Below are 27906 nucleotides of genomic sequence, written 5' to 3'. Positions count from 1 at the left end.
GTCTCTTAACACAAAAGTATTTTTTACATTATTTTAGAGCCAATGATCTACTTTACCTAAATTGTACAGAAAAAGATGGGCTTCTGTTCATGGCCATAACAGTAAGCATTTAATTAACAATAGAGACAGACTAGCAGGTACTCAATGCTTTCTGAAGACAAATGTGTAACAGGGTTTGGCATCTCAGTCTCTACCTCAAAAGGTAAGGGAGCACAGGCAAGTGGAGTATGAACTGTGTGCTGGCACTGTTTAGGATTCAACTGAGATGCTTAAGTTTGGACCTGAAAATATTCTTTAAAACATCAGTGTTCCCCTCTGGAATATAAATAAATGACCACTGCACCTCTAAAGCATAACCTGTGAAAAGAGATAAAACTAGGAAAAAGAAAAAAGCTGTGTTTCTAGGCCATATTCTCCCAAATTCAGTTTCTCGTACAGAGGCAATCCATCAACACAATCCTATGGCTTGGACCCTACTTCTACCAACTGTTAATTTTACACAGGTGATTTATTTCTCTCAAAGCCTCAGGGTTTTCACCTTTGAAATACAAGAAACTGGCCTACATGGTTCTAGAGATGAAATGGATTTAAAGGGAACGAGGAGCAAAAGGGAACAGGGCATCTTCTGGACTAGTAAAAACCGTGTTACCAATCTACCTCCCCCCACCCCTCTTTCTAGCATGCATCTTAAAGGGGAGAAATCTCCAGCCAACACAATATAGTGGACAACCACGGTTTGGGCTGTCTATCCTGGGTTTCTCTCAGAGTAATTCTTTTTTGGCACAGGATCACCAAAGCGAATCTTTATTTTAACAGGGCCTGTGTTGTGCCACAGGGGTCCATACACAGGAAGAAGCCCTCCTAGACTAAAACCTGAGGAGTGGCTGGGGAGTGTACTTAGGTAGCAGCTGCAAGCCTGTGTCTGAGGGGCAGGTTAGAAAGGAGGGAATCTTAGCCAAGCCAGGGTGCCCCCTCCGTTCCTCAAAAAGGCAACAGTAGTGTCTGAAGTGTTAGCAGTAGAGGGGCACTATGGTGACTGACTGCACTCATGTGGGAGTTCACAGTGGCAGCTGGATGACCAGGAAGGACACCGAAGCAAGCTGTCCTTGTCCACTGGGAGATGCTGAGAGGAAGCAAAGGGAGGTGATGAGAAAAGGTGCACCCAGCCAAGCTGTGCTTCCAGCCAGCACAGGAAAAAATGAGAGAGTCAGGCACTTCTTGTCTCATTTCCCCCTGAGAGAGTTCATCCTCCTTAATCTCAAGGGGAGACGAAGAGCGAATATCTGTTTTCTGTATGGCTTGAATGCTCTCAAAGTAATTCTTATCACCCTAGAGTAGCATACTCACCCCCAGATGGCTCTCACCGCAGAAATTCGAACTGATGGGGGTTGTGTCTCATGAAGACCACTAACTGTTGCCTGTAGGAACTGCTGGATCAGTTCAGGGGACATAGCAACAGTGAACCGACTGGCAGCCCAAAGTGCCCGACCCAAGAGGAAAGGAGACACTGGGAGAAAGACAGAGGAATTATAGGTTGGATGATGAAAGCTCTGTCACATACCCTTTCTGCCTCCTATCTCCACTCCTTCAAGGTTCACAAGTAATTGGATGCTACATAATATATACAAATCATTTGAGAGAAAAGCATGATCTGTAAGGTAAAAGCAAATGTGTGATCTCTGGTACAGAATCATTTTCCCAGTTTCACTTCTGTCTATTGGCAAAGCAGATCTTGATTGTTTGGAAACTAGAGATTTTACCAACCCAGTTTTCAGCCCCAGCTCTCATCATTCCTTACTTGTACTACTAGGTTAGTCTTTGTCATATCTTCACCATTGCTATTTTCTGCCTATTCTTGGGTCATTGCTAGAACATTATAAACTAGAGTTCTGATCATGCCATTCTCCTATTTATAATCTGCCAAAGAATTTTACAGTCCATCAAGTAAGACTACCTTGGTCAGCATGGCACTCAAGGCTTCCTAAAATTGACTCCCTAGTGACTCTGCCATTACTTATGATTTCTCTTTATGCATTCTTGTTTTTTTTTTTTTTTTTTGAGACAGGGTCTAGCTACATAGTTCAGGCTTGCCCTGAATTCACTATGTAGCCCAGGTTGGCCTCAAACACACTATCCTCCTGCCTCAGCCTCCTGAGTGCTGGGATTACAGGCATGAACCACTAAGCCTGGCCTTTTACGCATTCTTAACTCAAGTACATACTCCTCCCCAGCAACTCATATGTTGCTTTGCCAGCTCATGCTTTGTGTATATCACAAGCCAACATATTCCCTTCTTTGTCACCTAACTAATCTCTCACAGCAAAGTAATCCCATCTCTGAGCCACTATAATTCTGTGTTTAGCATTTTACATGCTGTGTAGTTTGGTATTCCAGTCATGGTTTAAGGATTACTATTTCCTGTCTATAATAAGCTGCTTGAGGAGACGAAACTTAATCAACCTGCCACAGGGCTTAACTTAGTTACAGATAAAAACATTTAATTAGCAGGAATTATTGAAGAGACTAACAAACCAGCCAAATATTACATAATACTTTTTATAATATAAAACAACAGTTCTCAAACTATCATCCAGGAGCTCTTGGAAGTTTCTAAAGTTAAAAAAAAAACTTTTTATAATGATGCTAAGACATCTTCAGTCTTTTTCACTCTTTTATAAACGAACAGTAGAGTTTTCCAGAGGTTATATATGATATCATGGCCCTGAAAATTCATAGAATATTTGTAATTACAATTACTGTATTTTAAAGAACTTCTCTGTTTTAATGTCTAGTATGTTAAATATTGATATATAAAACCCACATAAAAATATTTTTGGGATTGCTGATAGTTTTCAAGAAAATAAAGAGGTTTTAAGACCAAAAAGTGTGAGAATGGTTGATACAGAAAAGCCTGTAGCTATAGACAGGATTAACAAATGTTATATATTGAGACTTTTTTCAAATTTTTTTTCTGGTACCGGGAATCAAACTTGTGACCTTGCGCTTGCCAGGCAGGCGCTGCGCCACTGAGCTAAATCCCCAGCCCTCTCAAATTTTGAAGATTCTGTCCCAGGCAAACTATAAGAAATATGTTCATGGATTTGAGAAATCCTGACACTTTCATTTAACATGGAATTATAGGATGCCTATTATATGACAAGGCATTCTAGAATACAATGACATACAGACATGATTTCTACTAAGACCTTACATTCTAGGAGAGAAAAAACACATTCAGCAACCATAATATGATGTAATACATGACAAGTACAGAATGCAACAAGATATTCCCAATGAATCTGAGCTCTGGATGTGCAACAATTTTAATTTTGTTCTTCACAGAATGGAAGTGATGGGGTAAGAAATCTTGTAAGAGATTATTTAGAACAAAATGTTATTAAATGATGTAAGCTACTCCCAGGTAAAGAAAGGTAGGTAAATGGGCTAAGAATGGTCTAAATGTCCCAGGATTTAAGTACAGAGTGGGGAAGTAAAGACAGTGTGTGTCTCTAAGGATGAGAATAGGCATGGCAGAGGCAGAGTCAATGTAGCAGGAAGGTCACAGTGAGAGCCAATGACTTTTAGAAATCAGTCTAACAGTAAATACTTCTGTTTCTTCTTTAAGGTAAGCAATTAACCCAGACACAAACACTGCCAAGAATACAATGTGAGAAAAATGACAGGAAGCAAACAGGAAGAATGAGTCTGACTGGTCTTCTGGACCTATTAACCCAAGCCAGAGTCCTTAGGTACAGCAACCAGATTTGCACTCCATTCAAATGCCAATGACAGCCACGAATGGGAGCGGTAATTTGGGAGGAAACATGAACAGCATGGAAGAATTATGAACTATACAAAATCAGTCTCTCAACAGGTGAAATTTGACCCTAGGTCTATGGACTGTTTTGGGCATTCAGATGACCTTATGTCCTAGGGTACAAAGAATGTCCACCCAAAGAACACACGAACACTTGTTCTACCTGTCTAGAAGAAAAATTTAACTGAGTCAAAGGCAGCTCTAAAGATCTTCCAGAATCTTGGCTGTGCAGAAACATACCTGAGAGGTTGAGGTCTGACAGGATGACGCTGGTCAGGAACCCGTGCATGTCGAAATGGATCCTGCCATTTTTCACACTGTCAGTGATAATGGACTTCACCGAGCCAAGGGCAAGCATGCAGGCCTCATGGATCTTCCACCTGTGATAAGGACACCACAGCCTGGTAAAACAACTCTACACCAAAAACAGAAGTATTTGAGGAAGAAGATTCATGAGAGGACATTGCAGTATAATCTGATGCAAAAGGGCCATTTATTGTCCTTCCCATCTAAACACAGTTATATAACTGTAGAAAAATAAGAGTAAATTTAGTAACAATTTTTCTAATTAACACAAAATAAAAGTTCTTTTCTCAAACAGATAAAAAACCATTTTGAGCAATTATTTTAAGGTTAGGTAGACCTTCTTTAGACCAGATGATTCAAAGTGAGGCTTTTTCTGCCTCAGGTCTGACACCCAAAACAAGTCACAAGTCAGGCAGCCTCACTGCTCGCTCTTACCAGTGCTCAGTGCCGCTGTTTTTGGTTTGCTCAGCTTCTTGTAAATGCCGAGTGGCTGCAGCAGCCAGGGCTGCGGCACTCTCATTCTGGAAATCTGTGGCCACTGCCTAGGGAGAAAAAAGGGCTAAAAAAATCTTATGTGGATAGTAAATGCTTTTTAACTGAAAACTGCTTTAGTCTGGGCTACTAGAAGTAAATGGTTCAAACTCTTTCACATATACACACAAAACTCTGATTAGATGTATTAAAAATGTGACTTCATTAGTTCAGGGTCTATAATGAAATTAAGTAACATTTATGTTTCTGCAGAGCCTAGGCACACTGTAAGGTTAACTAGTTGCTTCCTTTGGCTGTATTTGGTGAGTATAAGTGAAAGTGACAGATTTAACTACTCTATTAGCCTTTAAAACTACTGTAAGCCAGGCATGGTGTCCCTGCCTGTAATCCTAGCACTGGGGAGGGAAAGGCAGGAGGATCACTATGAGTTCCAGGGCAGCCTGGGCTACACAATGAGTTCAAAGCTAGCCTGAACTACACAGCAAGACCGTGTCTGAAAAATAACAAAAACCAAAAGTAAAACCCCAAAAAACTGACCATAATCTTCCACAGGTGCTTTAGAAATACTAAATGATAATAAGAAGTGATTCATTAACAAACCTCCTACCCAAAAGGAAGCAAGTGGCAGCTTCTTCACAGCATTCCCACCTAGAGACAATATTATGCTTCCTTAGGAGACAAAGAAAACATGAGCAGCGGTTGGGATGCTCACCTATCAGAAGTCTTTTTTTGTTGTTGTTTCTGAGACAGGGTCTCGCTGTATAGTTCAGGCTACACTTGAACTCACTATGTAGCCCAGGCTGGCCTTAAACTTGTAGCGATCCTCCTGCCTCAGCCTCCCAGTGTTAAGATTACAAATGTGTGCCACCACGCCTGGCTTTTCTAAAAAAAATTTGTCAACCTCTGGTTAGTGCTGGTGTTATTAAAGAGTAGACAAAACTGAAATGTTATGATTCAATTACCGTAAGACTTCATCTTTGGGGTAATTTCTTTTTTTTTAAAAGGCAGGGTCTCACTATGTAGTTCAGACTGACTTTGAACTTACTATTTAGGCCAGGCCTCTACTTCACAGTGATCCTCCTGACTCAGCCTCCCATGTGCCGGGATTACTGGTGTGTGCCACCATGCCTGGCTCTCTGGGCAATTCTTACATCTAATATTTATCTGTAAATTAGAACTAGTGGCAACAACTTTGGAATCTGAGCCTCAAACTTCATTTGAGAAACTCTCTTGTATCCCCCCAGAAAGTCTGGGATAAAGCTACTCAGCAGTATTGCTCACTGACCCCCCAAGTATTACTTTGTTGAACTATGAAATTAACTCACCAGCAATAGGTCTTGAGCTGCGATTCTAACAGTATAGGAGAAAGTATCATCATCTTCATCTTCTACAAACTGTTGGGGGTTGGCTGTCCATACTTTAATCTGAAAAGGGGATGAAGTAAGGTCTTTGTGAGACTACGAATCTGGTTTATATGTTCCTTCTTTTCATCATAGACTGGCAGAGTCTCTGATGAAAACCTTTCATTCTAAAGATTCTGGCTCAAAAGTCTTTCCTTTTTGTTGTATAGACACAAAACCTTTATCAAGGTATGTAGTAATGGTTACTACTTTCTAGCAGATTCTATTTTAGAATTTGGTAGAATACTTCCTCTTTTGTTTTTTTTTTTTTGCTTTTCTTCAGGTACCGGGAATCGAATTTACAACCTTGCACTTGCCATGCAGGTGCTGTGCTGTTGAGCTAAATCCCCAGCCCCAACACTTCCTCCTTGAAAACCTGATTTTCTGATTATACTAGGTCTGATGGGTTATTTACTACAAAAAATTGTCAATTGTTGTGCCATTTTATAGGAGAAGCAACATCTTATTTTTAGATGACCAGGCTAATAATATAGTCACTATATTTCACCATTTGTAGGGAAGCAGTAGGTTCTGCTAAATACCAGAATCTTTGGCTAGTGGTCTTACAGAGATTTTCCATATGGAAAATATGTTCTCAAAATCCAAATAGCTAATATAGGACCAGGAATTTTAAAAAAACAAGATGTCAAAGCTTTCCTAGAACTTCATGTCAAGTTATTTTCTTAGTGCCCATTTTTCAGAAATAAAATGTTTACTTCACCAAGGCCTCACATTCAAGTTGCCTTTCCAAACACAAGCTAGTAAATGTCTATTAAACATTATTTACCTGTTCCTCAGTGATTTGCATGTACAGGATAATATAGTAAATCAATTCAGGTAAGGCTTTCTTAACAGTGCTTTTGAATTTGCTATTTTCTAGTAGGGCATGGACAAATTCAAAAATGCTAAAGACGAGATTTTCAAAACCCAGGACTTCACCTATAGAAAATACACAAGAGAGGAAATTAATGATGAGAAAGCAAAAAGGAAAGCCCGTATGTTAGAAATAAACTACATTATATTTGTGAATTAATGAATATTCAAAGTACTTGCTAATTACCATTCCCAAGGACTGGCAGAGGGAGTCGAAGAGTCAAAGGAATTGTGAGGATATTAATCATTTTTTGGTTTTTCTTTCTTTCTTGTTTTTTTTTTTTTTTTTGATACAGGGTCTCACTATATAGTTCAGGCTGGTCTTGAACTCACTATGTAGCCCAGGCTGGCCTCAAACGTGCAGTGATCCTCCTGCCTCACCTTCCCTAGTGCTGGGATTATAGGTTGTGTCATCAGACCCAGTTATTTTTCTTTTTAATCTTTTATTTATTTTGCAGTGTAGGGGATAAATTCAGGACTTTGCACACGCTATACAAATACTCTACCACTGAGCTACAACCTCAGTCCTCTTTTTACATATAAGAAAATCAGAAACATTGAATATATTTTTCAGCTTGTCTACTTTTGATTTGAAATACTTTAAACAGAAATGAAAGTATCACCTGGGATTTCAAAATTAAGCTAGACGAAACACTAGAAGTATTTGGATTAGGAATCTGCTCCAACTCTGAAATTCTATGAGTATGTGGTTTTTGCAAATGCCTATGCAGAACAGATTAAAGACCGGTCAATTCTCAGTCCTTCACATCTAATACATTGAAAGGAAGCTGAAGTAGAAAACTCACTGGACAGAATGAAGGCTCTAAGCTACCCGGTGTTTTTTCGTGTCTGACTTTTTTTTCCAGATCCCTTTTCCCAATAACTGGTATTTATGTCAGGATCACATAAACTACATACCATCAGAATCCACAGGGTCTTCTACTTCCTCTGTGTAATTCACTTCTGTCCTCACATAAGTATGAAGAAGAGTAAAGAAACAGAATTTGGAGTTTGCTTTACACACACGTTATAAGAGAATCTTATGTACTTCAACACTAGAGTAAACACTAAACAGTGAACCCCGTAAATGTGAGACCCAAGGCTAGATTCCCAACTGTGGGTGGTAAAGGTCCCCTGAGTTTCCAAGAAAGGATATAAAGCTGCACTCTCTGTTAGGGTGTTCCAAACAATAGGCAGAATTTGCTGCATGGAGGACACCATGTGCTTTGGGAAGTTTTTCACCAGGGCTGTAACTGCCTGAGGAGAAAAACACAAAGAATGACAATCAGTGGTTTCACACTACACTTCTAAACTCCCAGCTGCACTTGTAGTAAATGTTCACCTTTAGGACCTCCATCTTAAACCCACTGTCGGATGTGGGGCCATCTGGTATCTGGAGGGCCTGAACGAAGGCTTCTGTGAATTGCTGCACCACAGGAAAGATGAGGACTTTGGCTGCACCCTGATAACAGGAATCAAAGTTAGTACTGGGCAGACTTCTAGTCTGTGGCTTCAATACATGTATCACACAGTTTGTTTTGTTCTGAGTACTTGGTGCTGGAACCCAGCGTCCCGCGTGTGCTAGGTAAGTGGTCTACTGTGGAGGACCGCCAAGATGGCTCCCCTGAAAGAAGACCATTTGCCTCCTACTCCCATGTACTGATATGCACAGAGCTGGCTAGGAAGATGCTCAACTCCCTTGATTGGCTACAAGCAACGTAAATGGGTCTAGCATCTGATGTGTAGCCTTTGAAGGAAAGCACAGGTCTGTGTGCACTGCTTAAGGCTCCCTCCTACTAAGCATGAGCTAGGCTGAGAGATGCTGTGCTGTTGGCTGGGATGGAGCTTGCAGAAAGAGGCAGTGATGTCCCAGGGCAATTAAGGTCAGCATCAAAGCTGAAGTAGCTGACCCGTAACACAAGATCCTTCCTCCAAACTTAAGAGGCTACCCGTCCATGCTCTTTCTGCATACTTCCCTCTGTACACTGCAGAGGTGCCATTGTTCCTTCTACCTGGCCCAGCTCACAGAGTTCATGTAGTTCCCGCCAATCTCACAGTCACTCAACCTTGAGCCACTCCCCTCTTCAAGAATTAATAAAAACCAGGTTTGGCCCTGGGTAGTGGCCTTGGTTCCCATTGGCCTTCATTCCACCTGAACTTTGGATCCCATTGGCTCCCTATAACTGCAGAGACAAAGACACATCTGCAGTTATGGAGAGCCAATTCTTCACCACAGTCCACTTAAAAGTTATTGTATCAGACCACTTTTCCATAACCATTTCTGAGTCCCAGGAATCTATTTTTCAGCTAGCTCTGCTTCATGAGAGGCCCATAAAACAACAGAAAAGTTCTAGGGAAGCTAATATGAAAAAGATATGGGATAGGGTGTTTGAAAAAATAAGCTATATGCAAATTTAAAAATTTAATCAAAATGTTAAGTCTACCCACAATGTTGGCTATGACAATGAGCCACTGCTTTGCTCTGATGGAAGGTATTAATCATTTTTTTTTTGAGACAGGGTCTCACTATGTAGTTCAGGCTGGGCTTTGACTCATTATATAGCCCGGGCTGGCCTTGAATTTACAGCAATCCTCCTGCCTCAGCCTTCTGAGTGCTGGGCTTACAGGCATGGGTCATCATGCCCAGCTAGAAGGCATTAATAGACTTTGAAGCATGAAGTCTCTGTTACTCAATGGCTCACTTACCTTTTCCAGCTCCTCCATGTTACAGATCATATGGGCACATGTGGTAAAAATCTCCACGGCTCGCGAACGGGTTCGAATACCATACACCTAGGAAAAAGGTTATAGCACAGCCATGGGATTAGAGTGTGTATGTATGTGTGTGTCTGTGACTAGAAGTAAGACTATGACTGATTAATCCTCAAATGAGATTAGGTTTCTTACAGAGACAGGAAATATTCATCCATTCATTCATGATGACAGCAACTTCTGTAGTTCAGAGAATATAAGGTAGCAAAATAGGAAGTCAGAACTTCTTAGAATTAGCCCCTTAGAAAGGTTTCCGTAGACTGACTTTGTTAAAATGGCCAGTGTATTTCTTCTTTTTCTTTTCTTTCAAGGTGTTGGGAAATAAACCAAGGGCCTCACAAATGCCAAGCATGTACTCTAATACTGAGCTATATTCCCAGCTCTAAATGTACTTCTTTTAAAATGCACACGACTGATTTGGGGCAGAGAAGTTAGAACATTACTCATCACACATATACTTCACTGTGAATGAGTTACCATTTATATACAGAATAATATCCAAATATATACACATATATGTATGTATATATATTTGGCATATTATATATGTGGCATATTAAGGGTCTATTTAGCCGCGTGTGGTGGCGCATGCCTGTAATCCCAGCACTCGGGAGGCTGAGGCAGGAAGATCTTTTGAGTTCAAGACCTGTCCGGGCTACAAAATGAGCTCAAGGCCAGCCTGAACTGCATACTGAGACCCTATCTCAAAAAGACAAAAAGATAAAAAAAAAAAAAAAAAAAAAAAGGGTCTATTTAGCCAGGCATGGTGGTAGACACCTATACTCTCAGCATTCTGGAGGCTGAGGCAGGAGGACTTCAAATTACAGCCCAGGCCAGGCCAACTTAGCAGGACCTTGTGCCAAAATTTAAAAAAAAAAAAAAAAAATTTAAAATAAAAAAAGGAGTTGGGAAGGTAGCTCAGTGTAATGGCCTTGGGTTCAATCTCCAATACCACACTCTTACCCAAAAGGGTCTGTTTGTGTAATGAAGTGATAAGACTACCTTTCAATCCTTAACGGGACGCTAGAGGCAGCAACGAGGGCTCTAGGCACTTTAGGATTAGAGGATATGAGTTTTATGAAGATATACTTCAGCATGTTACTCTTTCATCAAAGGCTGCCTGTAGTTGTGAGCGAAAATGTCTATGTTTAATTCAGAATCTGACCTAGAGCTTCATCAGTTTGAGTCTTCAGGTATAGGGATCAGTGGCAAACACAATAATCTCCCACTCAAGAGGTAGAGGCTGACCAGAGCCTGAACAGCTTTTTGTTGAAGTCAGGGAGCTGAGATTCCATACCTCCGCCATAGTGAAGATCTTATACATCTCTGGGAGAATGACAGGGGCAACAAGTGGCATCTGTGTGTCTGTCACTTCTCGAGTGAACTCTACAAAGAAAAGAGTAGTATCATCAAAATGTAAGACGTTAAATGTGAAAAGTTTCAAACCTTTCTAGGTAGCATTCTGTGTCAGCATATAAGGACACTGGCCTGGTGGCCTTTGTCCTGGGGCAGGAAAAGCAACTCATATACCCAACCATCTTGGGTAACATCAATCCCTATGAATCAAATGTGGATCAAATACTCAAGGCTGTTTCTTTACTAATTGTGACTTCCTCATGAAGAATAAACCCTGACCTTTGAAGAATGAATATTCTATTTTATTTAGACATCCCAGAACTCAGACTAAATAAATCTGATGGACAGCATATTGATGATAACAAGTTTTATTTATTTATTTGGTACTAGAAATAGAACTCAGGACCTTGTGCTTGCAGGCAGGAGCTGTGCCCCTGAGCTATATCCCTGGCCCATATGCAGTATAGTTTAATCCTACTAATAAAGTGACTACATTTTTTACTCTTCTGTGATCATTCCCAGTAGTCTCAATTTAATCGCACTTTACAAGGGTTGTTTGTTTTTTTTTGAAGAAAGGTCTTACTATGTTGCTCAGACTAGCCTTAATCACTAGATCCTCCTGATTCAGCCTTCTGAGTACAGGCGTGTACCACTGTGCCCGGCCATACTTTATAGGTTTAAAGTTAAATATAACTTTTATTTCTTTTTTAAAATATAATTTTTCTAAATAAATTAAAAAAAAAAGAAATAAAATATAATTTTTCTGAGGTCATTTAGTAAGCCAGAAGAAGGTTAGAATACCAACACCTCGATCCTCAAAATTCTTTGAGACTATAGGGAAAGGTGTGTCTTGTGAATCAAGTATTTTAATTCTTATCTGTTATGTTTGCATTTTCTTCACACCATGAGACTTCATCTTCTATAAATAGACAAATAATTGAGAAGTCTCAATAAAAGAGGACAGGACAATGTATTTTTAAAAACTCTAAGAGGGCAGGCACAATAGTGCATGCTGTGATCCCACCCACTCAGGAGGCTGAGGTAGAGTGATCATGTAAGCACAGTAGTTCAAGGCTGGTAGAGCAATACAGCAAGGTTCTGCCTCCAAAACAAACAGACAACAAAGACATTCTGAAGAGAATCAGTGCTACTCTCCTGGTGGCTTCTATGTGCACATTAATGTTCTGTTATCTTTATACACACCTGAGTTTCTATATTCAAAGTTCATATCATTTGCCCTCCTTTGAAAATATGTGAAACAGTTATTTGGGAATGGAGGTTGGCTGCAATCCACTCTATGTCTGATGACTTCATTACAAAAGGATACAAATTTCCCTACCAGTTCCTTCCCTTGGCTGGCAGAAAAATGATCTCATTTAACAGTAATTTCCTTAGTCAACTACAGCGAGGGTTTTTCAGCATTCCAATCAAGATAAATGTACAATCATCCTTTTTCTCCAGGTTTATCAAAAAGAAGCTACTGTGTTGGTAGATAGGAGGGAACAGGCTTCCTTGTGTTGACAGAAAATATATCTGTTGTTATCTTGGCACTATGATTATAAATAAAGAACCCTGAAAGTCTAATTCAATGGAGGAGTATGTAAAGTCACTGAATAAGAAATCATAAAAGAAAAGCGAGGGAAAGGAAAAAGAAGTGAAAAATCTGAACAAGAAACATTTGAATTCTTTTTTTTTTTGGTAAGCCTGTATTGTATCTGAGCTAAAAACTGAAGTTTTGTCACAAACAACCAATGAAAATACAAGTAGGCAGTTTGAAGAGGCAGCTGGGGCATGGAAAGAGGATGTTCTGAAACAAACACAGAAGAAGGATTTGCTTTTTTTTTTTTGAGACAAGGTCTCAATATGTAAGCCAGGCTGGCCTTGAACTCAATATTTAGCCCAGGTCAGCCTAGCCTCGAACTCATGGTGATTCTCTTGCCTCAGTCTCCTGCGTGCTGGGATTACAGGCGTGAGCTACCACGCCCAGCTCAAGGATTTGCTTTTGACACAGAATTAAGATCATCTACAATTAGTATTATGTGGGCTAGTAAGATGCAGCTTAGATGCCAAACTCAGTAAACTGAGATTCAAAGAATAGATGTGGCAATCACAAGTAGCTAGCAGACCAGAGAAACAGATAAAATATAGGTGGGATGTTTCCTATATGAACAGAGAGGAAGAATGATTTCTAAAAGATCTGTAGAAGATGGCTAAACTTTAGATACAGATTTCTTTCTTTCTTTTCAACACAGTGTCTTACAATGCAGCCCAGGATGGCCTTGAATGCACAATCTTCCTGCCTCAGTCTCAGGATTAAAGGCCTCTGCCACCCTGCCCAGCTCAGATAAGGATTTCTTGGAGGATTTCCTACTGTCTTCATCTAGAAGACTGGAAGCACAGCAGAACTCACAAAGCACTGGGAAATTCAAGTGATACTTAAGGATACAGTAAAGCAGGTTCTTGGAGGGACTGACAGATCAACCAGCCTTAGAAGAGGTATTCATCAAATCTCCCTGCACTGAAAGTTAGAAGTATTTTCATCAGTCTCTCAGAACACAGAAAAGATACCAAAGACTGCTTTCTCTCAACTAGCTAGATAATGGTCAGGATGATATAGATACATGGTATTATATCTTTTTCCGTTTGTTTTTTTTTTTTTTTTTGAGATAGGGTTTTGCTATGCAGGTCAGGCTGGTCTTGAACTCACTTTGTAGCCCAGGATGGCCTTGAACTCACAGCAATCCTTCTGCCTCAGCCTTCTGAGTGCTAGGATTACAGGCATGTGCCACTATGCCTGGCTTTTTCTTATATTTCTGTAAAACTTCTATTTGACTTTTTTTTCAGTGCTGAGGAATGAACCCTGAGCCTCACACATGCTGAACAAGTACTTTTACCAGTAAGCCACATCCCAGCTACATATGACTATTCTTAACTTTGCTTTGGTTCTATTTCACAGTGGAATATAAACCTTTGAGTTTCAGTAACTGCTCACTTCATCAGCTGATATTCCGCATTATCACTATGAAAATGAGGCTCATCAGTTGAGACATTTTTTGGGAGGATATACAACTGGTTAAGGGCAAAATAATACATAATAATGATAACTATAATGACTAAAATTTACTGAGTGCTTACCACATGCTAGTTATTGTGCTAAATACTTTACATAGATTAGCTTATTTAAAATACCAAAAGCTACTTTGAGGTAGACACTTATCATCTTAATTTTATACACAAAAACAGGCTCAGAGAAGCTAAGTGAACAGGTGAAGGTAAAGCTAGAATATGACACAAAATCTGAATATTTAATCACTATGGTATTCCTGTATCCTTTTATCTTTCTTTTCTTTTTTTTTTTGTTTTTTTGTGGTGCTAGGGTTGGAATTCACAGCCTCATGCACACTAGGCATGATTTTACCACTGAGCTATGTCCCCAGGCTCTTACACCCATAAGTAGCAAGATTTGGTGGTAAAAGCAGGACTATGCCACTTAATATCTTAAAAAGAGCCAAGGAAAATGGCAGGTAGATGTGGAAGTAAAAACTAGGAGGAATAAAAAAAAAAATTAAAAAACCCAAAAAACTAAGAGTAATATTTGTAAAAAACTGCAGGAGAGAAATAGCATTTGTAGCAAGTCTTTTGTCTGGGCCACTCTATCACACTGCTTCTTGCAAGTGTTCCTATCACTTGGGATCCAAATACCAATACCAGGAAAAAGGCTTCAGATACCTGTCAGCACACGCATGGCTCCATGGACTGCATTTAAGTCTCCGCTCACCAACATCTCCATGAGCAGGTTGAAGAGCTGGGGCCAGGCTTCAGGCCAGTCCCAGTGGGCAATGGCTGACACTGCATAGGCAACACTGGAGCGCACTTTGCTTATTGATTCTCTCAACCCATTGGGTAGTAGCTCCCGGATAACAATTTTTGCCTGAGGAGGACGAAAGACTTGCCATTAGAACAGGTTATAAGTGACTAGCAGAGCCCAGTCCAGTTTGTAACTATGTTATTAAAAGACAAACAAAATACCCACAAGAAACTTCGTATCTATAGAAAATTTCTACATCAAAACTTGACAATTCATTCAGAGTTTATCTGTGATCTCTAAACTAATGCTGTCCATTACAGTAGCCACTAGCTCCATGTGGTCGTTTCAATGAAAATGAAATAAAATTAAAATTCAGTTCCTCAATTGCAAGAGCCAGATTTTAAATGCTCAAAAGGTATGACAGGTTTCATCTTGGACATCCAAGATCCAAAATGTTTCCATATCTGCAGAAGGTTCTGAAGAACAGTGTTACTCTAGACCCTGTATCTCAATAATTCTTTGGGGTCTAAGATGGCTGCACAGCATTCTAACTAGGTAAAAGCACGGTTTCACTTAATGCTCTAGCTTTTTGAAGTTAGTAGTTTGATGAATTCCAATTTTAGAGATTTAGGAAATTGGGGCTTAGCAGTTAAATATGCTTCTAATGATCTCACAGCCTCTAAAGGGTAGAGTTGCAGTATGAACACAGGCCAGCCTAATGCTTCAGCTCTCTTCCCTTACGGTACAATGCCCATAAGGTCAGCTACAAACTTCCTTTGCTGCCTAGATCCATCCTCTACCCCCTCATGCCAGAGAGGGAATCCACGGTCTTGTACATGTTAGAGATGCTCTCTACCACTGATCTAAGAATGATTGATAGCCTAATCTTAAGATGGTCCCTCAAATCTTGGGAGGTAGACTAACCAAGCAACTGTCCTTACCCTTTCTGTAGTCTCAGGAGGCCTAAACTTCTCTGACTGGGCACACCAGTGAGTCTCCACATACTGCTTCAAGATAACTGACGCCAGCTATGAAGAGAATAAGCCAAGAGATGCAGCAGAAAGACTTTTTACATATAACCATATACACCAAAAAAAACCTTACCACATGCTAGTTATTGTGCTAAATACTTTACATAGATTAGCTTATTTAAAATACCAAAAGCTACTTTGAAGTAGACACTTATCATCTTAATTTTATATACAAAAACAGGCTTACAGAAGCTAAGTGAACAGGTGAAACTGAAACTAGAATATATGCACGGCTTGCTGCATCTGAATCATACCTCAATTTAGTATAAAATAAATTATTTATAAATTGGCCTTATTCTTTTTCTTTCTCATAAGCAAGTTCTATTACCAAGTACAAGGAAATTACTTATAAATTGGGCTACTCTGGACTTACCTGACGGATTGCCAGTGCCCCCTGGGGATCAACAGTCAGTTCTGCCAAGTGAACACCAAATTCTGAAAGAGAAAAATTTTACCATAAGTTTAACAGCATCTAGAAAGCCCTAGCAATTTCCCAAGCTCCAAACCCTGATACCATAAAAAGATTTCATAAAGAATTGATCCATTGCTTCTTTTTTTTTATTTTTTATTTTTTTGTTGTTTTTCTCCGGTACCGGGAACCGAACTCACGACCTTGCGCTTGCCAGGCAGGCGCTTTTGCCACTGAGCTAAATCCCCAGCCCCGATCCATTGCTTCTGAAAGTCCTTATAACTGTTAAAATTTATTTCTTCCAGATAAGAGAAACAAACCGGCCTGCAAGGAATGGTTCTTCACAATACACAGTTCCAGTACTCTCTTATTTTCTCCAATCATTGCACAGCATTCTCCAGCCACCTTGCCTTCCAAGATAGTAACACCTTATATAGCAACTAGGTGTAGTAACTAACTGAAAACTGGGACTATGTAACCCCACGGAAAACTTAAAAGGTAAGATTCAGGAGTTGCCCAGATAACTACTGTCCCATAAAGAAGGATAAACTTGAGTCATTTGTAGGAAAATGGATGAACCTTGAGAGCAAAATGTTAAGTAAAATAAATCAGACACGTAAACTTATGTATCGCAAGGTTTCGCTTATATGAGAAGCACCAAAATTAAATAATTAGAGATCAAAATAAAAAATAGATATTAGGAAATAGGGGAGATAGATCTTTTGTAAAAAGGTGAGACCAAGTGATGGGGGGCGGGGAACATAATCAAAATATGTTATGTACATGTACCAACTATGGAATGCAATCATTATATACTTCAAACATGCACCAATAAAAATTTTAAGAAAGGAATTGCCCAGATATTTACTACCAGTTATAAGATAATGAAGTCTAAGAAAACCTGGCTTCAACAGTCTTATTTTGAAAAATATAAATGAATAGTTTCCAATAAGCAATGTATATTAATTTTGAGCTGCATATTAAGAAGCTATAAAGAACTTTCACACCAAATGAAAATATAGATTGGATTTACACTTGCAAAGGAATGAATTATTAAATATTTATTTGTGAAAAGAGGACGAAGAATGTGACACCAAGGCTGCCACTGCCACACAATTTTCACATCTCACAATCTGAGACTAATACAGTCATAAAGGTTAAGTACTTGAACTGTGGCTCATGAGCACAAAGATGGATATTATGTGAAAAACAACAAAATCCACCAAATACATCAGATTGTAAACTTAGTATGAAAACAAAGGTAAAATATTTTAATAATTTTTATATTGATATGTTGAAACATACTTTGCATAAACCAGGTTAAATGATACAGTATTAACATGTTTTATTTGTCCCTAGCTTTAAAGCTACTAGGAAATTTTAAATCTTTATGATTGGGGGGACCAGGAATTGAACTCAGGGCCTCATGCTTGCCAGGCAAAAAAATTTAAACTCTTATGCTATTCATAGCCTATTTCTTTCTCTCTTTTTTTTTTTGTCTTTTTCAGACAGGGTCTCACTATGCAGTTCAGGCCGGCCTTGAGCTCAGTTTGTAGCTCAGGCTGGTCTCGAGCTTGCAATGATCCTCCCGCCTCATCCTCCCGAGTGCTGGGATTACAGGCATGCCCCACCAAGTCTGGCCTCATAGCCTATTTCGATTGGACAGCACTGTCCAACAGAAACAACAGCTAGAGAATGAACAGCTAAATGTAATCTACAGCTGTCTCCTGTTGTTTACCTTCCACTTGGAGTTAGCTATGATTAGTTTGGTTAAGAGAATATGCTCCAGATTTGGGCAAGTTTAGGTTCAAATCCCAAAACTACCATGTCTGTCTTCAGGCAAGTTACTTTCCTTTCTAAATATCAGTTCCCTGGCTGGGCGTGGTGGCACACACTTGTAATCCTAGCACTTGAGAGGCAGACGCAGGAGGATCACCATGAGTTCAAGGCCAGCCTACACAGTGAGTTTGAGGCCAACCTGAACTACATGGCAAGACCCTGTCTCGAAAAACTACTCTCTCCCTCTCCTCCTTTCTCTCTGGTCCACACAATAATAGTATCTAGATGAGGATATAGCTCAGCAGCACAGCGCCTGCCTAGCAACTACAAGGTCATGAGTTTGATCCTTGGTACCAACCCCCCCACAAAAGGTATCTATGTATTAAGCAATCCTATGAAAAAAGAGTGATAAAATACACATAAACTGCTTAGCATAATTACTGCAACATACTGAAAAAAATTTAAGGAAAAGTTATCAGTACCTCTGATTATAATCAGAACACTTTTGTAAGTACTCATCAGTTATTTTGTACAAATGTGTTTCAATTTGGGTTTGTCTGAAGTTTCCTCATTTATATTTAGATTTAAAATTAGATTTAGACTAAAATTATGATATAGATTGAAATTAAGCACTTTTAGTGAGAATATCAGCAAGTGATGCTGTGTTCTTTCCAAAGTATCATATCAGGGAGTACATAATGTTGATAAATTGTATTACTGCTACTGCTAACCTTGGTTACTTCACAATGAGAGGCTTGCTGTTTCTGCACCACAAAGATACTGTTTTTCTCTTCAGTAAAAAATTTTGGGCCAGGCATGGTGATGCGTGCCTGTAATCCCAGCACTTGGGAGGCTGAGGCAGGAGGATCATTGTGAGTTCGAGAGCAGCCTGGGCTACAAAGTTAGTTCAAGGCCAACCTGAACTGCAAGAGACCCTGTCTCAAAAAAAAAAAAAAAAAAAAAAAATTGGGATAGATACTTTGAAATTATGCTACTATCCTACTTCTTTTCAAACTCTCACCAACTGATTTTACTTTTTTTTGTTTTGTTTTTTGTTTTTTTGGTACCGGGAATTGAACTTAGGACCTAGTGCTTGCCAGGCAGGAGCTGTGCCACCGAGCTATAGCCCTGGCACTGATCTTATTTTTTTGCTTTTTTATTATTATTTTAGTTATAGTACCTTTGTGCAGTGCCTAATGTTTACACTCCTTGTGTGGAGTTGGCACATGTACACAATGCATGTCCATTCCTCGATTCCCTTCCCTTTTTTGGGGGGTTTAACATGTTTGCACTACGTAATGATTATGCTCCTTGTGTGTAGTACATGGCATGTTATGGGCACATATCATTCACTGATTTTAGTATTTATGTGTGAATGCTTCATCAGTTATTATATCATCAGTTATTACAGTGTTGTTTGTCTGATGGTGATGCTGTTCTTTATTCTCTTCACTTACTAACTGGAATTCTGTGAGGAAGACCTGTCCCTTTCCTTTATTCAGTTATTTACTTGTATGTGTGTGGACTCATGAGTACTATTTTATTCTATGTGTTTTAATCCAATACTATCATTATTTATTTTGTTCCCCACATTGTTCCAGCTTTGGCCATCAGAATTCCTTCTGGTTGGCCCCTGGGTACTTATATCCATATGCTCCATCTCTTTTCTAGAATCTCTCTTTATTATAAGATATTCTCAGCTTCTGTTGTATCTTCTCTGCCCAGGCCCTGGAAGCAACTTCTCCAAGAAGTACTGGTGGTTTTTTGGTGGAGAATAGTATTTAGAAACCAATATATGGGCACTACATGTGTATACTGCTACTAGGGTATCATTATTCCAAGCCCTTTCAGAGGTCACAGCTAGGATATACAGTATTCCTACACATCTGTCTATGTATCTGCCATACTGATATCTCAGATGCTAACCCAACACCTCAAAGTTCCTTCTATTCTCATTCCTTATTTGCAATTTCCTCCTCTGACAGTGACAAACCTGGTTCTCATATCTAGAATACATTTATTTATTTTTGTGGTACCAGAAGTTGAACTCAGAGCCCCTGTATTGAGCTACATCCCAGTTCTTTTTGTTATTGTTTTGTTTTCAGACAGGGTCTTGCTATGTATTTAGGCTGGCCTCCAACTTCTGGTGACCCTCCTGCCTCAGCCTTCCCAAGTGCTGGGATTATAGTGCCACCGCACCTGGCCCCAGCTCTTTTTATTTTGAGACAGGATATCACTAAATTGCTAAGGTGTCCAGGCTGGGCTCAAATTTGCAATCTTCCTGCCTCAGCCTCACAGAGTGCTGGGATTACAGGTGTGAACCCATCATGCCCAGCCTAAATTTACTTATTTGTTCAATTTTAGAAATTACAGTATTACAGAACTATAACACATATCCTTGTGGAAAACAAGGATAAGAGAAATACAGTTTTTGTACACAGTTCTTTTTTTGGAAAATACTATTTTCCAAAGTTTCTTAGGCTAGTTGTTTTTTCCTCATCACCTAAGTTTATGTTATTAACTTGTAACAAAGATATTTCACTTGTTACTACCTGTATCCAATTTTGGGCTCTCCACATTGTTGAATTTTAATTATTTAATTTGGGGAGGTGTATGTGAAACAATGTTACGATTCTCAGAGTCAAAGCTATACAAAAAGGCATATTCCCAAGAAGTGTTGCCCTTCTCCATCCCTATTACCTTGTTCTCACTACTTCCTTCTTTCCACCCCACCCCTTCCCCACTGGCTCAAAGGAGGTACAGTCAATCAGTTTCTGATTTATTCTGTGTTTCTTTCCCACAAGCAAACAAATATATGTGAGTGTGGGTTGTTGTTTTGTTTTAAGACAGCGTTTCACGAGGCTGGTCTTGAACTCCTGCAAAACTGATGATCTTCTACCAGCCTCCCAAGCAGCTTGGACTACAAGCATGTACTGCCATGGCCTGGCTCATGTGTATTTTCTTATATCCCCTTCTTGCTTACATTCTCAGAGTTACATATTATAGATATTATAAGTTACATATTATAGATATTCTTTAGCACTTTGATTTTTTTTCTAGTTAATATTATACCATAGAAATCACTCCAAATCAATTCATACATTTCTTGTTCTTTATTCAGCTGCATAATATACTATTATAGAAATGTACCATACTTTTTTCAGCCACTCTCCTCCAAATAGGCAGTTCGGACTGGGGATATAGTTCAGTGGCACAGCGCCTGCCTGGCAAGCGCGAGGTCCTGAGTTTGATTCCCAGTACCAAAAAAACCCCAAATGGGGTGGAGGCAGTTTGTATTTTCTTACGGTTGAAGGTGATGTCTTCAGATCACATTCTCAGAAGCAGAGTTGTGGTTTAAAGGGTAAAATGCCTAAGTTTGGATGTAGTTGCATCTTCCTCTGGAAGGACTGCACTTATTTGCACTCTCACCAGCACTATCTAAGAGTATTTCTCAGGGCTGAGAGTATAGCTCAGTGGTAGAATGCTTGTCTAACATGAGCAGCCCTAGGTTTGATCCCCAGCACCATATACACAGAAGTGTCTCTCTAGTTTTGTTAACAGAATGTGTTACCATATTTTAAATTTTTGTCACTCTGATGGATAAGAAATGATACGTCAATATTGTTTTAATTTGTATTTCTCCAATCACAAGTGTGTTTAACTTTTTTTTTTAATGTTTGACTAAAATGTGAAAGTCTTTTCTTGAGGGGAAGGGTGCTTGTCTATTCATGCCCTCCTCAGGCCCCCCGCCCCCAACAGTAGTCTGTGAGGGTTTTGGCCTTTGTTCCCCAATCCTTTTTTTTTTTTTTTGTCTTTTTGAGACAGGGTCTTGCTAAGCAGTTCAGGCTGGCCTTGAACTCACTTTGTAGCCCAGGCTGGTCTTGAACTCGCAATGATTCTCCTGCCTCAGCCTCCCAACTGCTGGGATTACAGGCATGTGCCACCACACCCACCACTGTTCCCCAATCTTTAAGAGTTCTTGCTAGGGCAGTGGTGAACACCTGTACCTCAAATTGCTGGAGGTGGGGAAAAACAGGAGGATTGTAAGTTCAAGGCCAGCCTGGGCAATTTAGCAAGACCCTTTCTCAAAATAAAATTTAAAAGGGCTGGAGACACAGCTCAGTGTAACATTTGTCAACTATGGTGAGTTTGATCCCCAATACTGGAAGAAAAAAATTCTTTCTTATTATCCCTTTGTCTGTGGTACCCTTTTGACTATATACATTGTGAGAAAAAAAATTCTCACATATAGGTTCTTCTGCCTGCCTTCTGCATTCTTTTGGCCAATCAAGTTGTAAAAAAAAACTTAAGTAGTCAAATTTATCAATCTTTTATTGCAACTGGCTTTTGAGGCTTAAGTTAGAAAGATTTCCTCTATGTTTAAAGTTAAAGAGAAATTCATTCATGTTTTCCTCTAGGACTTGAATGGTTTCGTTTTTCACTTTCAGATTTCCAATCCATGTAGGTTTTTTTTTTTCCCCCATTTAGGGCTTTTTGGGATATGGGATATAGATATAATTCTAAATGGGAACAGAGTCATCCCAGCACTCTATTATCCTTTATCCAAAATGCTTTGGACAAGAGGTATTTCAGATTTGTTTCGGATTTTGGAGTATTGGATATCCAAAAATAGGATATCTTGGTCATATAGCACCCAAGCTTAACACATATTTCATAGAAGCTTTACTCATATAGCCTGAAGGTAATTTTTTACACAGTATTTTTAGTGTGCCTGCATTAAAAACATTTTTTGAGGAAGAGACTTACTGTGTCACCAGGTTGGTCTCACACTCCCAACATCCTCCCCGTACACACCCCCTAACCTGGGATGACAGGTATGTGCTAGCATACCCTACTGTGACCCATCATGTAAGGTCAGATGTGCTATTTCCACTTGTGGAACTGGATTTTGGGGCATTTCAGATTTTCAGATTTAGGGACGCTCAAACTGTACTCAATTTCTATGGACACTTTTTTGTATTTCTGGACTTTCTATTCTACATTTCTATGTTTATATAATGTGTCTCCAGCTGTAGATGTGCCATTGCTACATCCATAGAAAAAATCAATTTTAATTATAGAGGCTTTATATAATACTTCAGTGCTTGTAGAAATAGTCCCTTTTTATAGTTTTCCCTCTCAGTGTTTTTGGAGTTATGCTTCTAACCCTGTTTTTTTCAGTATGAATTTTAGAATAACTTGTCTAACTCATCTATAATGCTGAACTGTCCTACCCAGTGACAGAGTATATCTTTCTATTTATTTTAAGTCTTTCAGGAATGTTTAAAAAGTATCTTTTAGCAGATTTTTGCACATTTCCTGTTATATTCCAAAGTATCTGATTTTTGTATAAGTCCTGCTATTTTACTGAATTCTTACATCAACCCTCCCACCTCCTTTTTTGGGGGAAGGACTGGGGATGGAACCCAGGGCTTTCCACTACTGAACTACATTCTCAGCCCTCTTCATTTATTTGAATTTTAAGACAGGGTCTTACTAAGTTGCTCAGGTTGGTCTCAAACATGAGACCTCTTGCCTCAGTCTTCCAAGTAGCTGGATTATATAGGCATGCACCACCACACCTGGCTTAATTTATTCTTAACCCATTTATGCATAGTGTTCCATTTTTGGAATGCTATAAACAATGGAATATTATAAAAAAATTTTCTCTTCTAATTCTTGTTCCTTAAATTTTCCTAGGTAATATACATGAATTTCATCCAAAAAAATCAAAATCTTGTAACAAGCATAAATGGGTTAATAGGCCTCTATTTAAGCTGCAGTTTCTGATACATTCCTGTGGCATCTATCATTTCTCTCAGGAAAGAAAGGGAATTTTTTTGTTCTTTTGTAAAACCACACAAAATAAGCCATATTCCTTCTAAAACATTTATTGAATGATTAACTCACAACACTTGAAACTTGTAAAATTGCAAGTACTATTACTACTGATACTGAAAACCACCCTAATTTCCAAGATTAGTCTGCCCAGTTTAGACTCTAGTTAAATCTATACATCCATTTAAAACAATAGAAGAAATAAATAGGTGTCTACAACCCCAAAATATGTAAGTCAACTTTCAAAATAGACTTTTAAAACACAGATGAGTCACACATCATTTAAGAAGACCTCTTAGGTACCCATATTCAAGTTTAATGAAAAAGGTACATTAAATGCACATGTAAAATCCACTTTAAAAAGGAGAGAAATACTAGTAAGGGGATCAACACTTCCTTTGAATTCAGATACCCATTTCTTTCTTTTCTACTGTAAATTTGTACATTAGCATTACAGTAGCCGGCAGTGGGTCTCAGTACCTGGATGTGGGTTTCAGTACCTTTCCCTGAGGGATACAGGAAGCAATCTATGTGTTATCCATTGGTATGATGAACAGCAAGAAGTGTGCATAAGTGGCAAAATGGGATTTGGACCCATTCTTATGCTCCAGGGAACAGTTTTTGAGTATATTTACCTGAGTATCACAGAGGGTCCAATAGACTCACACCACTCCAGCATTTGTTCTTAAAAAAGTTTTCTTTTTTTTTTTTTTTTCCCTCTGGTACCGGGAACCGAACTCATGACCTTGCGCTTGCCAGGCAGGCGCTTTTGCCGCTGAGCTAAATCCCCAGCCCCTAAAAGTTTTCTTTTGATTTTTCGGGTAGAAGTAGCCCAATTCTGTACAATGCCACATGAAAAACCAGATATGCAAGTTTTGGAAGAGGTCAGTAGTGAATCATCAGATCACTCATGCATGGATGATGAAGATGATCCCTTATGGTAAAATACATGCTTTCATAACGGAAGAGTGGTGTGGTGGGATATGACGATGATGATGATGATGACTTTGACATTGGCCATGTGCACCAAAATTCCTGTGACAGTGAAATGGAGCAAGAATGAAACTGACACAGACACAGGGAATGCAGACCTCCTTGATTCAGATGAAGAAAACAGCAATGTAGGTACATATTTTACTAGTCGAATGTTGCCAAGTGGCTATGCAACCAAATGGAATGTTAGAACTAGGTCCAAAAAATTGAAGGTCTTGGCTGGGGGGAAACGTATTGGACAGAATGCCAGCACTGCCATTCAAAGTTAGAAATTGTAACAGATGAAGTACTACAAGATGCTGTGAAATACACAAAGGCTGAAATGCAAGTATAATGTTCCGTGTGCACCTGGAGTCATATTAAAAAATGTACCTATTATGACACCTCACTAGCTGAACTGAAAGTATTCATAAGTCTGCTGTACTTACTACAGATTCCTCATAGTGACTGAAGGAATGTAAAAGACTTACGGAAAGGCAATAGGTCAAAATATAGCACAAAAATTTATGGCCTTGGAGATGCAATATGCTTTCAATTTAGACATTTATCCTGGAACTCAGCCATCAGGTCCTTATTCATATAGTAATAAGCCAAATGATGTTGTGAACAGACTTGTTGCTCCCATCTCCCAAACTAATCAGAATGTGACATTTGGTTTACTGGTTTCCAAGTGATGTTACATTTGCTAACAGAGCACAAGTTGAGCAGTGCAGGAACTGTACACAGGAACAAGGTAAAAATTCCAAATGAAACATTGCAGTTTCAAAACAGAGAACTATATAGTTCAATCTCTGAATTTCAGAAAGATAAAACACTGGCTTCATATATGGCGAAGAAAAACAAACTGATACCACTAATATTAACATTTCACCATGATGGAAATATTGACAGGGAAACCTTGATAAAACAGAAGCCTGAGATAGAAACTTTCAACAACAAAACCAAATGTGGAGTAGATGTTGTCGATGAGGTAGCAACTATCATGTCACTGAAAACACAAAGCATTGGTCAATGATTGTGTTTTACTCAATTCTAAGCATGTGTGGGATAATTTAATAGTTTACAAAGAAAATTACACTAGCAAAATATTATGGAGAAATTTTCTTAAGAGAACTGGGACTGGAGTTCATAAGAGATTGTTCACAGCAGAGAAAAACAAAATGTTTCTGCCCAGGGGACTATGCCAAAAAACTGTGGAGCAGACTGGTGAGCTGACAGGTGAACAGGCAGGTACAACACCACAAAGACCAACTATGACAACAGGAAAACAAAAAAGATGCTCATTGTGCCCTACAAGAAAGTACAGGAAAACAAAACATACATACTATCAGTGTGATACTTCTGTATGGAACATGCAGTTGTCATGGGAAAAGGCCGTCTTGGGTGTGACAGTTGAAGCAAAGCTTGTTGTTTTCTTTGGAGAAAGGGTCTCACTATATAGTACAGGCTGGCCTTGAACTTACAGTGATCCTCTTGCCTCAGCCTCCCAAGTAATAGGATTACAGGCGTGTACCACCATGCCCAGAGAAGCAAAGCTTATTTCTGTGGTAGAGTTTATTGGTATTTTCATTGTAGGTCATACAGGAATTTATTTATGTTATCTTTTAGGTTATATATGGAAATACACAGCTGATGTGAAAATGTTGATGTCTATTCTAAATGCACAATACATATTAAGAATTTAATAATTTATTTCATTGGCATTTTATGTTCCAGTTAACTACACACTATATAACCTCCCAACAAAAAAGCAAGACTACTGAGATGTCAAGTATGTCCTACAAAAAGGTCAAGAAAGCAAAAAACGTGCTGTCAGTGTAAGCGATGCATGTGTATGGAACGTGCTCTTATCATGTATGTAGATTGCCTTAGATATGATAATTAAGATAAAGATTTTTTTCTAGAGCTTCATTGTAGTTCATATGGGAATTTATTTCTGGTGTTCTTTTTAGACTTTGTACACCAAAAACCAGTAGATGTAGAAAAATTTGATGCTTTTCTATAAACTCAATAAATATTAAAAACTCAGTATTTTTGTGATTTTTTCCTGTGAAGTACTCATTACTTAACATAATAAAACTCATAAATTAAAATTAATACATCAATAAAGATATTCTAAGGAATATTTAGACAGACTCACATTTATGCGCCTTGATGACAAAATGAGTCTCACGTTCTGAGGGTGATGATGATAACAGATGTTAACTGCAAGGCTTTATGTCTTTTTAGAATGTCCCCGCTCACCAGGCCTGGCCTCTCTGAACACTGAACCAACTCTGGTGTGACTTACACAACTGCCTTCAGAATCATCTACACACCCATTCATAGAGGGTTTGGGACATACAGTGTTTTTTAAGACACTATTTAAATGGTATTTGCATAAGCCACTATAATATGGGTTTTCAATGTTTCTGACAAGAGTAGTTGTTGGATCATCACTATTGGGACAAAGTAAAATAAGCAAAACTTCCAGGCACACTGTGAAAACAATACAGAGAAATGAGACTTTTTGAGACTAGTTTAAACCTTGAATTTGGGCTATCAAGCTTAAACAAACGTGAATAGCTATCCTTCAAAGGAAAGCAGTGATAGAGTTTTAGTGTACTACAGAGGCTCACAGAAGAGAAGGAACCACACATTTTCCATCAGTCCACAATGGCACCAGTCAAGAGTCATAAGAGCATGAAGACCAAACCAACTTCACAAACAGATCCTGTAAGTTTGGGCTTATTTTTCAACAACTAGAAAACTTCAAGTCTACTCTTTTCCAAGAAAAGCTTAGGGTGAGTGTATTTTTCTATATCTGTGCCAGGGGAAGGCAGCCCTCTGCTGACGATCACAAGAGCTGAGAACTCTTCTCTCCTAACCTATCAAAGATCACACCCACCAATTCCACTACTACCTGGCTTCCAATATCACCAAGACTAGTGAAGTATGCTGAGTAAGAGATCATCAGCAGGTTAAGACCAATGTGGGGCCAGAAGCCTAAGTCAAACCCAGGGATCTGCACCTACAAATACTTTAAGATGGAT

At 39.0% G+C, this 27906-nt stretch overlaps 1 protein-coding gene and 1 long non-coding RNA gene across 3 annotated transcripts in view; one reads left to right on the top strand and one right to left on the bottom strand.

Moving 5' to 3' along the window:
- Ipo9 (importin 9) overlaps window positions 1–27906 on the bottom strand; it is a 48577-nt gene that overhangs the window by 13921 nt on the left and 6750 nt on the right. For both annotated transcript variants that reach the window (XM_005375193.1, XM_005375192.2), the window contains exons 2-14: window positions 16229–16290; window positions 15766–15852; window positions 14746–14947; window positions 10958–11046; window positions 9595–9681; window positions 8231–8350; window positions 8045–8145; window positions 7807–7865; window positions 6803–6954; window positions 5941–6039; window positions 4559–4665; window positions 4058–4197; window positions 1348–1507 (exon numbers count right to left, since the gene is read on the bottom strand). In XM_005375193.1, the coding sequence (XP_005375250.1) occupies window positions 1348–1507; window positions 4058–4197; window positions 4559–4665; window positions 5941–6039; window positions 6803–6954; window positions 7807–7865; window positions 8045–8145; window positions 8231–8350; window positions 9595–9681; window positions 10958–11046; window positions 14746–14947; window positions 15766–15852; window positions 16229–16290 (1465 nt within the window). The remainder of the gene's footprint in view (window positions 1–1347; window positions 1508–4057; window positions 4198–4558; window positions 4666–5940; window positions 6040–6802; window positions 6955–7806; window positions 7866–8044; window positions 8146–8230; window positions 8351–9594; window positions 9682–10957; window positions 11047–14745; window positions 14948–15765; window positions 15853–16228; window positions 16291–27906) is intronic.
- LOC102018561 lies at window positions 2899–27906 on the top strand. Its single transcript, XR_001236867.1, has 4 exons — window positions 2899–3357; window positions 13269–13512; window positions 16570–16762; window positions 26591–27906. It is a non-coding gene; the product is annotated as an uncharacterized LOC102018561 (long non-coding RNA).

The sequence above is a fragment of the Chinchilla lanigera genome, unplaced genomic scaffold, assembly GCF_000276665.1.
Source record: "Chinchilla lanigera isolate Chin_1 unplaced genomic scaffold, ChiLan1.0 scaffold00005, whole genome shotgun sequence".
NCBI classification, from domain to species: domain Eukaryota; kingdom Metazoa; phylum Chordata; class Mammalia; order Rodentia; family Chinchillidae; genus Chinchilla; species Chinchilla lanigera.
This window is presented reverse-complemented; position numbering and strand designations above follow the sequence as displayed.